Below are 14,844 nucleotides of genomic sequence, written 5' to 3' on the forward strand. Positions count from 1 at the left end.
TGGATCCACAGGGATTCTTAGGATCTTTGCATTGGGTCATCCCAAATTCACCATCAGATCACATGTCTGTGGCCACAGCATGAAGCCCAAAAATGATATATCCACTGTTTCATTCAGAATGTTTTTTCCCTTGTTTTCCTCCTCTAAAAACAATGTGCGTGTTATGGTCAGGTGCGTGTTATAGAGCGAAAAATACGGTAGTTTGTCCACCAACATTAAAATTGGTTGTGTTCTGCTCCACAGTCAGTACTTCTAGAACTTGGATATAGAATCTGTGTCCACCCCAGCTCCCATCAGCTCCAGTCAGCACAGCCAATTGTCAGGAATGGTAGTTGTAGTCCAACAAATCTGGAGGGCTACTAGTTCCCCTGCACCTCTCCTAAGACATGCACTAGAATTCTGTGTGGTCTACAAGGCTTCTGTGACCAGATATGCAGGGAATCCTTGGCAGATGTGGAAATGGATCCCTGATGACCAAGAGTCTGAAAACAAGGGTGATAAACCATTGTGTAACAACTAACACTTGTCAATACTAAAAACCATCCATTGTGTATTAAGCAAATACTAGTGTGGGGGAACCAGCTCGATAACAAATATTCAGAGAATGTGTAAAAACCTGGAGAATTTTCCGAGCAAAATCCAGAGATTCTGAGTTGAGGTGAAGTTATTATATAGTATCTGCTCCTGATAATAGGAATGTCTCCTGTCCTCCGTTTCACAAAAGAATGGAGAACAAAGATTTGAAAATACTCTTGGGCTCACCTCACTATGGTCCAAGAAGTAAGAAATTCCAGGGTTGCAGTGCTTACCCTGGTTTCGTGTTCTCTGGGAAGGAGCTAACTGTAATGCTGTTATCTTACAAAGCCCAAACACAGCTTTCTGACTTTTATTTTTTATTATTAATAATAATAAATTTCTTCACCCATAAGGGCAAGGGCAGGTTACAACAATTTAAAATACAACATTAAAAACAGTTTAAAACAAAACATGTTGAGGAGATGGGGTGGGGTGGCTGCTCACCTGCCAAGAATGCCACGTGCTAATGCCTAATCTACAATAGTGACACTAAGGAAAAATGTTTTTATTGTGCAACAGCTTTAACAATGCAATTTCGTGGTTTTTTTAAAAAAGCATTTACTGATCAGCTCCTTAAAAACTGTACTTTGTAAAAAAGAAAGTAAACCTATGCACAGATTTTTAAAACACTTTGAAGTATTAAGAGATTGTTTACTCGAGCAACACTAAATGAAGCCTTGGCTTGCCTCCCTGGCTTGGCATTCTAAAAGTTTTATTTTACAATGCCACCAGCTGCTAGTTTGGCTCTGCCAATAGCAAATAATATATTTTGGATCGCCGATCTGAATCTAGTCAGACATAAACATGGAACTAATCCTACATTGCTTGGCTACTATCCTAAATTACTAGGGGAGGGGGTCAGTATTAAACCAAACTAATATCTTTTTCCTGCTAATGCAGCACAGCTGATGCATTTGAATGGGTTTTTGTTTTTGTTTGCTTGATTGCTTTGTACAATTGAAGATGATCAAGGAAGGTACTTTGAGGTAAATTCTCACATAAGTCTTGCTCTCCAGAGTGCTCCACTTCTGCAATGATATCATGTGTGAAGGATGTAAACCTCTCTCTTTGACATGGCTATACTGAAACCTGAAAGGAGGTGACATACTTGTGGAGTCACTCATAGATTGGGATAACTCATGATTTTAATCTTAGATATAATTTGTGGGAGAATCTATATGAATGACCCAGTTGCTGCCGAACTACAGCTTTCATAATCCCTGGCCATTAGCCAACTTCGCTAGCACTGAAGGGAGTTGTAGTTCAGTAATAACTGGAAGGCCAAAGTTTGCCCACACCTGTTGTAAAACATCTGTAGAATAAGTATGTTGCACTAATACATCAAGTTATGTAGAATCAAAATTTCCCACCCCATGCTATCTAGCAGTGAAAATGGTAGAAATATGAGATACTCATTTAACCAGAACAGATGCTCTGCATATAGCTAACTTGAAGTGGAGCATGATAGGTGTTCAGAGTTGCATGAGTTCCTTAGCTATAAAACAGAGTAAAGATGATGGAATAGAAAACCTATCTGATTGTGAGGCACCGAAGCCCATGAATCACAAGCAGAAGCTTACATAAAGATTTACAACCAATCTCTCTAACCTATCATGACATCTAAAAAGCCAATGACCTACAAACCAGGAGTAAATTCATCTATAAGCTCTATTGCCAAATATTGATCTCCATACACATAAACAATCTGCATTCTACATGAAGTGATAGTAGACAACAGTATAGCAGTTCCCAATATCAAGAACATGTATCTAAATTACAGCATTAAAAACAATTATTTTATTGAAGCTATTTTAAAAAACCATGTGAGGCAGTATAAACATTAAAATTGTAACTGGGAAGGAAGAACTGGCATTTAAAACTCCAAAAAGTTAAAACAGCAAAAAAGACACATTAAAAGTACATTTTTAAAGCTACAGGTATAGTATGACGGTAAAATTAACAGGTATTTTATAAAAGAATTTAACAGCACATATGTAAAATGGAATCCAATGTATACAGAAGTCATAATATTCAGATGCTCCATTAACTTATGTTAAAATAGCTTTTGAACAGTCACAATGTATTTCAGATTTTACACAGCTGCCCAGGGTAGAAACAAATATTTTACAGACTTTCCCAACAGGCTGACAGCTCTCTGCCACTTATCCATGAGTAGTATCATCTTCCACAAAGTCTTTGGCCATCTCTGCTGTGATCACATCAATATGACTGACCTAAATCAGAAAAAGAAACACAGTTTTGAAATCAATGAAGATGCTAGCCAACATAGCAGCTCCATGGTGTTTATGAAGCACTCTCCCTCTACAGTACTGTAAATTTGTAACTGTGTAATTAATGTATGGGGACATGGGTGGCGCTGTGGGTTAAACCACAAAGCCTAGGACTTGCCGATCAGAAGGTCAGCGGTTTGAATCCCCACGCCGGGGTGAGCTCAGTCCCTGCTCCTGCCAACCTAGCATTTCGAAAGCACATCAAAGTGCGAGTAGATAAATAGGAACCGCTCCGGCGGGAAGGTAAACGGTGTTTCCGTGCGCTGCTCTGGTTCGCCAGAAGTGGCTTAGTCATGCTGGCCACATGACCCGGAAGCTGTACGCCGGCTCCCTTGGCCAATAAAGTGAGATGAGCACCGCAACCCCAAAGTCGGCCACGACTGGACCTAATGATCAGGGGTCCCTTTACCTTTTTTTAATTAATGTATGAGCCAGACAAAATCATTCTACCAAATGTTCCACACACAACTCTACATTTTGAAAACGTGCAGGAAAATCTCAGCATGCAATACTGCATCCTAAATCCAGCTTCCATTTCTAACCTTTATGCTTGCAAATATGTACAGGCATCGTCCCATTTAGACACAATCAACTTGCACGTGACCACAAATATGCATGGTGTCAGGAAATAAAGAGATTAAAACCAGGAAATGGCAGGAGAGAGCTGGAGAGCCCTTGTGGCCAGTGAGGAGACCCTCCCAAGAGCCCTAGGAGGACTTCAGTGAGGGAGGAGGAAGCCCCAAAGAGATGAGAGATACAGCAGGACTTTGTGTAGGCTGTTCATTCTCCCCACCTAGCAACTGACATGCACAGTAGCACAGCAGCCACTTCTCTGTGCAACCTCCAGTCTCCAGCTGGCCCCAGAACTTTAACTCTAGGTGTGGAGAGAGAGTGACAATGAGATTGCTGGACAGCAGGGGGAAAAGGGCATTTGGAGGCTTTTTAGCCCCCCTTACAAAATATTTGCTTATGCATGCAGGACCCCAGAATGTAACCCCAGCATAAGTGGGAAGACCCCTGTATTTGAAAGTGAATGGACACTGCCTTGTGATGTTTCAGAAACTGGAGTGATGAGTGTCAGAACAAGATTTCCATTACTCAGAGCTTTAGAGTCCTGCATACCTGATCCCACCACCTATGAACAGCAAAGGCAGAGCAAAATAATCAGCCAGAGCAATTCAAACCCTGGCTGGGCAGCAGTGCAACACAATGAAGTGGCAAAGCAACCACTGTATCCACAAGCTTGTCCCTCCCAGGGGTGGGTACAGGCCATCAAGTGAGGCCAGCGGGGCAGCGCTCAAACACCCTGTTTTGAACATTCATGCCAGTGGTTCTTCTGCCAGCCTGCACTTTCAGTGGAAGAAAAAGGGAGCTCCAAGTTAAGAGAGCTACACTTCACAGTCAGTGGGGCTGTTCTGGGCTGGTGGAGGGTGACCATCCCATCCACACACACCACCCCCAAGTGTGACACATCACGGCTTTGGTCTGCACTCTAAATAACAAGAGTTACGTATTTTATACAAACAGCACAATTCAAACTCTTGGCACAGGATCTTTAATAGAATGGAGTGCATACTCTCCTACTTTTAGACTGTCATCTACAGAAAGCAGCCTAGAAGGAGGACAGCACGTACTTTGTACTAAAAATAATAAAGGTAAAAAATAAAAACCCTCCAGTCATATGTTCTGAAATGTCTGTGTATCTAGACATCTGTGCAGTACTACCCTTGCCTTCAGTCAGTCAAATGAAGCTGAAATCTATGCAAACATTAGCAATCAAGTCACTAGAAATGTGTCAGAGGCCATCGTAGCCTTTAACATAAGCCTGTTGAATTCATGTGCCTTTATTGTTAATGAAGTGATTTATAAGCAAGTTCCAGATTTATTATTTATGGTAACAGTGTCCCATCATGCTTTGGAGGGACTTCAGCCATTGCCTACAATAATTTATTTAACATGTTTTATAATTGCATACCTTATTTCTGAATTTTACACCATAAAATTTATCAGCAGACTCGAGCAGTTCCGGCCTGAAAGTTGTGGTAATAAACTGAGCATGTTCTGCCAGTTCCATGATCATATCTGGGGAAGTAAAACAAATTTCTCAACGAACATTGAAATAATTTTCCAGGCATTTCTTTAGTGGGTAAGTAATAAAATGCAGCAAGTTCTGGTACATAACAAAGTGTGATATTAAAATGCAAGCAAATTTCAGCAATTGGCTTGAGTGGGCATCACATGACTATTCTGCAAACTGTCATATGAGCTCGATTTGGTCAGCATTTGATTCATCAGGTATGGAATAAATGTGGAAGGACTTGGAAGAAAGATATAATTGGGAATATACCAGTCAAGAAATCAAGGGGTAACTCCATCTTCCTGGCTGCTGCACTGCTCTTTTGTCATTCCAGAAAATGTGCCAGAGCAGGTTTGGGGCTGCCACTATGAAAACTTTTCCAAGGTTGATGGAAGCAGTAGCAATAAGGCTTGGTTGAAGAAGAATGCTTTTGCCTGGTATCTAAAAATATATATAATGAAGGCACCAGACTAATCTCCCTGGGGAGAGTATTCCACAAACAGGGAGCCGCTGCATAAAAAGACCCATTCTCATGTTGCCATCCTCTGGACGTCATGTAGAGGAGGCACACTAAGAAGGGCCCCAGGTTGGTTTATAAGGTTTACACCTCTTAATAAAGCCAGATTACCTTCTAGAAGTCATACTCTGCCTTACTATTACAATGTCATTCCCATCAGTGAGACCCAGACATATCTGGGGAATCCACAGAGCTAGGGAACTGGTCAACTTGAAGTGGCAAATATCTCCCTGTGTTCCTTCCTTTAGCTACAGTGAAACAGCCAACTGTGTTCCCGAGAAGCATAACAGCAGTTCTGTACCCCAGAGGACAGCCACAAGATGCACATATGTCATATTAAGCAGCTATAGTGAAACTATAATCCCAATTATTTTTATTATGAGAAGCTTTCTTTGTAACTGCACTTAGAGAATTAATATGTAGCATTGTGTTGAACAATAAAATACCCAAGACTCTACCTGAAACTGCCTTTCTATGCTGGGCATCTAGGGCTTGATCAATTTCATCAAAGAGGTAAAACGGCGCAGGGTCACATTTCTGGATAGCAAAAATTAAGGCTAGAGCCACAAGTGACTTCTGTCCACCAGAAAGCTGCTGCATCTCTCTCATTTCACCTTGCTTGCCAGTAAATGACACCTGCAGGAACAATGAAAGATTAGTTACTGCTAATTCTTAAGCATTACCATAATATAATTTGTGGTCATGAGAGTGCAAGGTAAAATATTCCATTACCCTAATCCCAACTCCAGTGAACTGGTCTACAGAAGGAACACTGCTTTGAGATCCTGATCCCTTTTCACTCTCAGCACCACCTTCACCTTCATCTTGAGACTGACTGCCTTCCACATCACCTTTCTTCATCACGAGTGTAGCTTTCCCCCCAGGCACCAGCTTCTGAAAGACTTCACTGAAGTTCTTTGAGACCTTGAGAAAGTGTAATTCAATCCATATTAATCTTTGCACAAATAACCTGAAGGTTTTTTTCTGACAAATATTTGTAAAAGTAATTTAAAAGGATTTCAAAGGTACTTTGGTAAAGTATTGCCGTAAGAGTTCATCCTAGAAAATCCCATCCCATCCCATCACCTGATTAAAGAAGTACTCTAATAATTGCTGATTCAGTGTTTCCAAAGTGCACTAAACACAAAGTAGCAAACTGGTGTTTGCCACTGGCGCTTGTGGCAAAACAAAAAACTTGAATGACAAAAGACTGGGGACTGTATAGGCTGGCTCCCTATACTCTGTGTGTATAAGGGACCCTATGCTTGCAACAACATATGTACACAAAGCTCATCAACGTGTGCACAGGGGAGGGGGTGGGGATAGAGAATCTGGATTGGCTCAGGATCTCTTCTCTTGTGTAGAGCATTGATATGCAAGCAGAGTCTCTTCACACATGCACCATATGCCAATACTGCAGTTGGCGGGGTCAAGGGCAGGTTTATCCTGTATCAAACTCATAGCAATTGTGGTAAACGTAGTACAGTATAAAAAATTTCTAGCACCTACAACTATTTTACAATCTGGTTAGAATCTAGTCTGAGACATGTGCCTCTGTTAGGACCTTTTCATACAGTAAGTTCTTGCTAAGATTTCAGTAACCTGTTTGCTTGTAAAAATAAAACCAGGTGACAACTTATGAACTTTACAAATAGGAACACATGCAAAATACACAATACAATTGTTTCCAACATGCAATTCAAAACATATCAAACAGCCCTGTCACTCACAATGGGTGCCAAATAATACCTGTTTGAATGTCAGCTGGATAGCTTCATATTTTCTGAGTTCAAGGACATTCATCAACTCCATGATGGACTTGTAGCCCCTGTCCAACTCTTCTTGACGTTTTATCAACTTCTCCTTCTGCTCTGAGAAGTTCACAAACTGATCTAGAGCTTTTTTATTGACATGACTGTATTTTTTCAGTTCTGTGTTGCATTGTTCCAGTTTGCGAAATAGCTGTATAAAAGAATTGAGAAAATCCATCAGAGCACGGTATGAACCACCACTCACTGTCTCTGGAGATGAGCACTCAGCACTTTTGTTACCTGCTTCAGGCTCAAAGTCTGGTATTTTTCGAACGCTTCCTGGGGAAGTGATCCCAATTCCCTGATTTTCTTCATACACTCCTCCTTCTTCTTCAGAAGCATGCCTTGCCGGTTAGTCATTTTTTCAAGCTCTTTTGTGTCATGATTAATAGCATCCATGTGCTCTTTCTCCATGTTCTTCCAGCGCTCCATGCTCTTTTGGAGTTCTTTGATTCCTGCTTCTGTTTTATCAATTGAATTGTCCAAATCTAGTATAACAAATCAAAGAATTGTATAAATTGAGCCTTACATCTTGATATACAAAGAAAATGCAGAACATTGATAAATCTTTATTAATAATATCTATGATTTTAAAATATAACCAGGGTAGGGTGGGAATGTACTCTGGAATGTTGTTAATAAACTCCCAAAGGTGATGAAGAACAAGACAACAAAATCCAGATGTGCCAGTATAAAGAAATAAAAGGTATGTAAAGATTATGTCAAGCACAGCATCCACTACAACTTTTAGCAGCAGCTTCAGAAAGAAGCCATGGAATCCATTGCACTAAGGGAGTCCAATAAGCTTTTATAGTTTGTATCCCTCTGGAGGGCTTAATGGGAAGCACAGCTATTGTGTCCAGGCTTGTGCTACCAGTTCTAGTTATTCTTTATCCTTCTTTGTACTATTTGTACTGTATACTCTTTGAACATGATTTCATTTCAGTGTTATAATCTTTGTTAATTGTTCTTGGAATACTTTAAGTTAACTGTATTTTAGAGTATGTTAATAAAATAGACTAGATATGACACCTTCTCTTGATTACCAACCTTCTGAGCGTGCCAGCGTATCTTTCACTCGTTTGTTGATAGCCTCAAGCTCTGATGTTGTTGCTGTAAGAACAGTGCCACCTTCTGTCTCTCTCAGCTCATTCAGCTCCTAAAAATGCAAAATGTTAACAGCATGCAAGTTCAGCCGATGCAAATAAGGAAGCTATAGGCTATACTACATAGAAGAGGTTACTTTTCATGGTTTACAATATATTATTATTGAATAGCTCATTTTTATAATTGATTAGAAATATATAGATTGCAGCTTCACACCAAAAATTGCATAAAGAGAATTTATATTTGTGTCATCATAAAGGTAAAGGTAAAGGTACCCCTGCCCGTACGGGCCAGTCTTGACAGACTCTGGGGTTGTGCGCCCATCTCACTCAAGAGGCCAGGGGCCAGCGCTGTCCGGAGACACTTCCGGGTCACGTGGCCAGCGTGACATCGCTGCTCTGGCGAGCCAGAGCCGCACACGGAAACGCCGTTTACCTTCCCGCTGGTAAGCGGTCCCTATTTATCTACTTGCACCCGGAGGTGCTTTCGAACTGCTAGGTTGGCAGGCGCTGGGACCGAGCAGCGGGAGCGCACCCCGCTGCAGGGATTCGAACCGCCGACTTTCGATCGGCAAGTCCTAGGCGCTGAGGCTTTAACCCACAGCGCCACCTGAGAATCATAGGATTCTCCAAAATTTGTTGAATGTTGGCAGTTCAACAAATAAATATTATGTGAACATCCACTAACTTAGAGACACACCAGTAAATACCGAGTCACTATGATGATTTCAAAATAGATTTTTTAAAAAATGTTAAGAATGGAGTGGATCAAAATAAAATATCTTACTTGTTCAACTTGGTCTAAGCGCTTTCTCAAATTCTCATTCAGATAAGTCTCGACTCTTGTGATGATCCCCTCAAGCTTGATCCTTTCATTCAAAAGCTGTCTGTTTTCCTATAAACCAAAAAATACATATGGATATACAAAAACAACTAAATATTGTTGGCTGATTGATTTAAAAAGTAATTTTATTTCACAATATTTATACATCGCTTTATGTTACTAAAACCTTAAAGTGGTTTACAAAACTAAAATTATCGGCTAAAATTGTTTACTGGTATTTCATTAAATGCTTTATGCTCTCCACTATTTACATACATGTTTTATAAGTACATTCTAGCAAGCCCACTGAAATCTATGGGCATCCATTGATTTCAGTGGGTCAGCTCTATGCATGACGAATGTTGGTATCACACTATTTTTGCAACCAAATGAAAAGGTAGCAAAGGTAGAAAGTGGGGAAGAAAATAGTTCCGAACAGGCTTTTGTACATAATTTCCCAACCTTCTTAATCACAGCAATTTTATTTTTCATTTTAAGTGTCCTTACTTGCTGTAGCTGTCGGATCTCATCATTAAGTGCATCAACTCGCTTCTGGTCCTCTAAACTGAGCTGCGACAACAGGTCTGTCCCCAGTTCTGCTTTTAAAGACTCCCGGGTTGATTCCATAGCATGTAAACTTGCCTCCAAACTTTGTAAGCTGCGTTGCTGAAGAAAAAATTAAATGTGAGTATCATGAAATAAGCCTTCCAATTTATCTAATTATGTGACCTAGCAGCAAATGCCACATAAAAAAGGCTTAAACGCAATAAGCAACAGTGATCTCACACATATATGTACCTACTCAAAAGTAAAATGCTACTCTGCAGCCTTAGGGACTCTCAGGGAATATGAAACTGACTGAGAAATAATCATAAGCATTACTATTCTTTCACTTGCTTGATTCCTTTTCTCTTTTTTAAAAACCAGTTAATCTACTGGATAGCACACTGAACAATCCAGATAATGAAAGTATAATCTGCTGTGCAGGAACAGCAATCAAAGCCCTTGAACTGTCATGCTGGAGGGCGTTTGGAGAGCTGGCCCTTTACTAGACTCTGCTGAGCTGGCCCTCTACTAGACTCTGCTGCTGGGGAAGCTCCACCATCAGGGGAATGCCCACTTGTAAGCACAGGATCTGCTGGATCTTGAGCAGGCCCTACTGCTGTCATATGACGGCAATTAGCCTGATTCAGCCAGGGAACTGAACTAGCAAAAGCGGCGTTTTTTCCTGCTGCCGACATGACTGGGCTGTGGATGCACCGGTGGTTGCTCTATTCCATTAAACCAGCCACTGCGAGTCAAGTGTTAGGATTATAGTTGAAGTTGCAAATGTTCTCAAATGTCTGTTGATAGCTCAATCAGTAGAGCAACAGACTCTTAATCTCAGGGCTGTGAGTTCGAGCCCCACGTTGAGAAAAATATTCCTGTATTGTAGAGAGTTGGGCTAGATGACCCTCGTGGTCCCTTCCAACTCTACAAATCTATGATCCCATACCTTAGGCATAAATGTTTTCTCTGACTGCTGTCTCTTCTCTTTCAACATTTTCATTTCCGATAAGATGCTGTCTCTGGAAGCTTTGAATTTTCTTTGTTGGGTTTCAATCTGCTGCATCTGATTCATTAGCTGATCAATTTCATTATTAATCCATGCAGTGTGCTAAGGAAAAATTCTGATCATCATGAACATTATGAATGATATAAAATCAGTATGTTGTTGGTCTTAAAAAATGAATCCTTTTACAGCAATAACGGCTGTTTACAAATCATAGCATATTAACATGGACAGAAATACTACATGCCACAACCTTCTATCTCATATGCACTTTTTGAGCAAAGCTCTTGGCATATTTGTTCAGTTTCTACTATGCTACTGGTGAAGAGCTACTCTCTGCACATATACTGTTAAGGCCCCTTTTTCTGTTCTTCTAGGCCGAGCAAATCTTGACTGATTCTCGGCAACAGAATATACCTACACTACTTTTTCTTAACAGCAACCAGCTCTTCTGAGTTTCCCAAACAGTGACCAAAGCATAAGAATGTAAGAAGAGCCTGCTGGATTAGGCCAGTGGCCCATCTAGTCCAGCAACCTGTTTTTACAGTGGCTGAACGGTTGCGTGTCGGAAACCAGCAAGCAGGATTCGAGCACAACAGCACTCTCCCCTTCTGTGGTTTCCAGCAACTGGTATTCAGAAGCATTGCTGCTTCCAACTATGGAGGAAGAGCATAACCATCATGGCCAGGAACCATTGACGGCCCTTTCCTTCATGAATTTGGCCACTGCTCTTAAAGCCACCCAAGTTCATGGCCATCACTGCTTCCTGTGGGAGTGAGTTCCACAGTTTAACCATGTGTTGCATGAAGAAGTACCATATTTTTCACTCCATAAGACGCACTTTTTCCATCCTAAAAAGTAAGGGGAAATGTGTGTGCGTCTCATGGAGCGAATGCAGGTGGGAGGCAGGCGGGAAAAGCCCCCAAGAGGCACGCTCTGAGAGGCTCTTGCGGGCTTTTCCCCGAGGGAGAAGGGCAGCTCCACGCAGCTCGTGAAAGGGAGCGCTGAGCAGAGCCTGGGATGCATACAGGCTCTGCTCAGCGCTCCCTTTAAACATATTTTTTTCTTGCATTCCCCTTCTGAAAACTAGGTGCGTCTTATGGAGCGAAAAATACGGTAGTTTCTTTTATCCATCTTGAATCTTCCAACACAGCTTCATTGGTTGTTCATGAGTTCTAGTGTCATGAGACATGGAAAAAACCCCCACTTTTCTCTATCTACTTTCTCCATGCCAGGGTTAATTTTATAAACTTCAATTATGTCATCTCTTACTCGTCTTCATGCAGAAGACAAATGCATGTACACTGAGAGACATACAAAACTACCAACAGCATTCACACACTATTTGTACCTCAGTCATCCATTCTCTTACACACAATGCAGTTATTTTACTGAGAAACAGGCAAATAAGAAATCCCGCCAACAACATCCTCCACACATGAACAAGCACTATGAAGGATATTTTCAATGTTTCTTCGCAGGTTTTCATTGAGCTTTGCTTCAAGTTCTCCTAGTTCTTCTTCCACCTTTCTTACATCTTTCTGCAATTCAAGTCGAGACTTTCTTGTGTCATAATAACCCCCAGTCAAAGCCCCTCGGTGGCTGACTTGATCACCTGGGGGTGGGGAACATATTTGTGAAGAACAGATGCTAATCTGATGTAGGGAAGGTGAGTGTGACTTGGTTGAAATGGCCCTGCTGGCCAAATCAAAAGGCCTAGAAGAACTAGTTAGGCCTATGGGCTGGAGATTCCCCTTCTGCTACTTTAAAATTATTATGAAAATAATTTTAATGAAAACACTTAATGAAAAACATTTACAGCTCTACCTAAGTTATTCTAAAAATCAAGCAATTACATTTGTATGAACTGGCCTTTTCAATATATAGCCAGAACAGGGTTTGGAAGAGAACTAGTACAGAACAAATTCAGCTTATCAGAACACAATGAATTATATATGCTTTGTTGAATAGCTGACAAAGCGCCAGGTAAACTGCGAAATCCTTTTCCTTTCCTTTGCAAATAAAATTGAACCTAAGTCATACCTTCCAGAGTAATACAATCCATAGTAAAAGCTCTGGCCAGCTGGGTAGACACTTCCATACTACGACAAATAAGAGTCTTTCCAAAAACATGCTTGAAGGCTTTATCAAATCTTGGATTGTATCTTAGTTTACTGATCATAGGAATAGCATCCTGAAAGCAAGAATATTAAACAGTTAAAAAGAAGTACAAGAGTTCTGCATTTATTTTCAGGTACAAAATGTATTCTATAAAAAAGCCAACCTGGTACCAAAAATACAAATAATTGAAATGTAGACTATAATAATCTAGAATGTAAGTAAGTCACACAAGGATTCCCTTAAATTAAAGGAAAATAACCTGGCTAAAAGACAGATTTAGAACAGCAACATGCAGGGACATATGAAATACAGGTTGCATCCACCTTTGCAATCATTTTATTTGTGGCCAGAATAGCACTGAAACGATTACAAGTATGTAGGCCTAGCAGGATAATTTGCTATTTAAAGAAGACGATGACGGCAGACTCACATTGGTTTCAGGGTATGCAGTATCTCTAACATCCAGCTTGTTCAGAGGCAGAAAAGTTACTTCTCCAGGTAGATTCATTTTATTGAACTCCATTAATATCTTGGTACTAACTTCATCTGAATCTACAATATGATAAAAAAGCCTAACATGAAAAGAGAGAGAACAAAGTTCAATGAATGAATGAATGTTTTATCTTAAATTAAAACTGCATTGTCTCCCCTCCTATATGCCATCAAGCACTACCAAGGAAAAAATTCTATGAAACCAAAAAGTTTTATGCACTAATGTTTATTAGGAAAAAACCCCATTCACCATTTTAAGTGCTAACAGACAATGGTTTAAAGTTAATATGTTCACATCAAACATTTCTACAGGAAAAAATAGCCTAGTAATCAGAACTATACCTGTTTCCTGCAGTAACTTCAACACAGGTGTAGAAAGCAGGCTCACACTCAAAGTTATTCATTACTATTCCATGATACCCATTCTGAACATGTTGGTTAATGCCTTTGCGACGGAAATGCTCCAAGACTTTGTTTATGCTGTCAATGCCATTTAGAATAGCCTGTCATAATAAAGCAGAATTACTTGAGCTTTCTATGCTTTGTGGAAACAGTGTAAACCCCATCACTATTTCTCTCTCTCTCTTTAAGGATTTCCTCCACTTTTAGTTATCTTCAGTTTTATACCAACAGGGCAAAGTTATGCAATGATCATTATAATGTACACAGCACTGAATCCATTATTTGTTCAGACAAGTTAATATACACAGTTACTGAAGTTTAAGTATAGGGCAACTGTATGCACTTAAGCAAGTGATTGGTGACCACAGAAGCTAATTTAAAAAAACACTGGTTGGTATTTGTGACTTGATAAGTCACGAATAGTTGTTTTAATACAAATGAATTTGTCTTTAGACAGTTTTGATTTTTACTTTTGGCCTGACCATTCCCCACAAACTTTTTCAGAAGGAAAAGAACTATATTAGTTTCTGAAAATCTCTATCATAATTATGACAGCATGCTATGACTCTCACCTTTCCTGTTGCTGCTCTAAGAAGCTGCTGTTTCTTTTCCAAGTCCTCCCGTTTTGCAGCAAGAGCTTGCTGTTCTGCATTCTCTTCTCTCCACAAGTAACTGAAAAAATAGTACACTTCCATATTACAAAACGTATCTTCAAGGAAAAACAGAATAAAATACCAGATAAGGGTAGTGGTATTACAAGTTCTCTAATAACCTTGTCCTAATCGCTTTCCGCGAGCATTTTTTAACGCTATTAACTCTTTTGTTAAATCTCTTCTACAGTGTATAGCTCCTCAAACTGATTTATTATCCCTAACAAGAGGAGACAATATGTAATATATCTCTTAAAAGTATCATTCCTTTTTTCTGACACAGTAAAAATCCTTGCCACCAAGATTGGAGAACAAAAAATTAGATAGACAGTACTTCATGCAAGCCCCCTGCCTCCAGGTTTCACATTTTGGGAAATTTAGAATATTTTTGAAATAGCTGGAGTACTAAAAGAAGTGCAAGGGAAA

At 40.1% G+C, this 14,844-nt stretch overlaps 1 protein-coding gene and 1 long non-coding RNA gene across 12 annotated transcripts in view; one reads left to right on the forward strand and one right to left on the reverse strand.

The window, feature by feature from the left end:
- LOC310845810 overlaps positions 1-5,918 on the forward strand; it is a 35,129-nt gene extending 29,211 nt beyond the window's left edge. For 10 of the 11 annotated variants that reach the window (XR_014564952.1, XR_014564953.1, XR_014564954.1 and 7 more), the window contains one exon: positions 5,279-5,918. This is a non-coding gene — a long non-coding RNA (uncharacterized lncRNA). The remainder of the gene's footprint in view (positions 1-5,278) is intronic. The other variant, XR_014564961.1, reaches the window with a different exon arrangement.
- Positions 877-14,844, reverse strand: part of SMC3 (structural maintenance of chromosomes 3) — a 33,116-nt gene continuing 19,148 nt past the window's right edge. The window contains exons 15-29 of the mRNA XM_083741206.1: positions 14,341-14,440; positions 13,709-13,869; positions 13,305-13,446; positions 12,797-12,947; positions 12,216-12,368; positions 10,697-10,848; positions 9,709-9,867; positions 9,166-9,273; positions 8,323-8,431; positions 7,513-7,760; positions 7,211-7,423; positions 6,194-6,385; positions 5,920-6,097; positions 4,843-4,949; positions 877-2,810 (exon numbers count right to left, since the gene is read on the reverse strand). Of these exons, the coding sequence (XP_083597332.1) occupies positions 2,739-2,810; positions 4,843-4,949; positions 5,920-6,097; positions 6,194-6,385; positions 7,211-7,423; positions 7,513-7,760; positions 8,323-8,431; positions 9,166-9,273; positions 9,709-9,867; positions 10,697-10,848; positions 12,216-12,368; positions 12,797-12,947; positions 13,305-13,446; positions 13,709-13,869; positions 14,341-14,440 (2,245 nt within the window). The 3' untranslated portion in view covers positions 877-2,738. The remainder of the gene's footprint in view (positions 2,811-4,842; positions 4,950-5,919; positions 6,098-6,193; positions 6,386-7,210; positions 7,424-7,512; positions 7,761-8,322; positions 8,432-9,165; positions 9,274-9,708; positions 9,868-10,696; positions 10,849-12,215; positions 12,369-12,796; positions 12,948-13,304; positions 13,447-13,708; positions 13,870-14,340; positions 14,441-14,844) is intronic.

Source organism: Podarcis gaigeae (genome assembly GCF_964106915.1).
Source record: "Podarcis gaigeae genome assembly, chromosome: 5".
Taxonomy (NCBI): Eukaryota; Metazoa; Chordata; class Lepidosauria; order Squamata; family Lacertidae; genus Podarcis; species Podarcis gaigeae.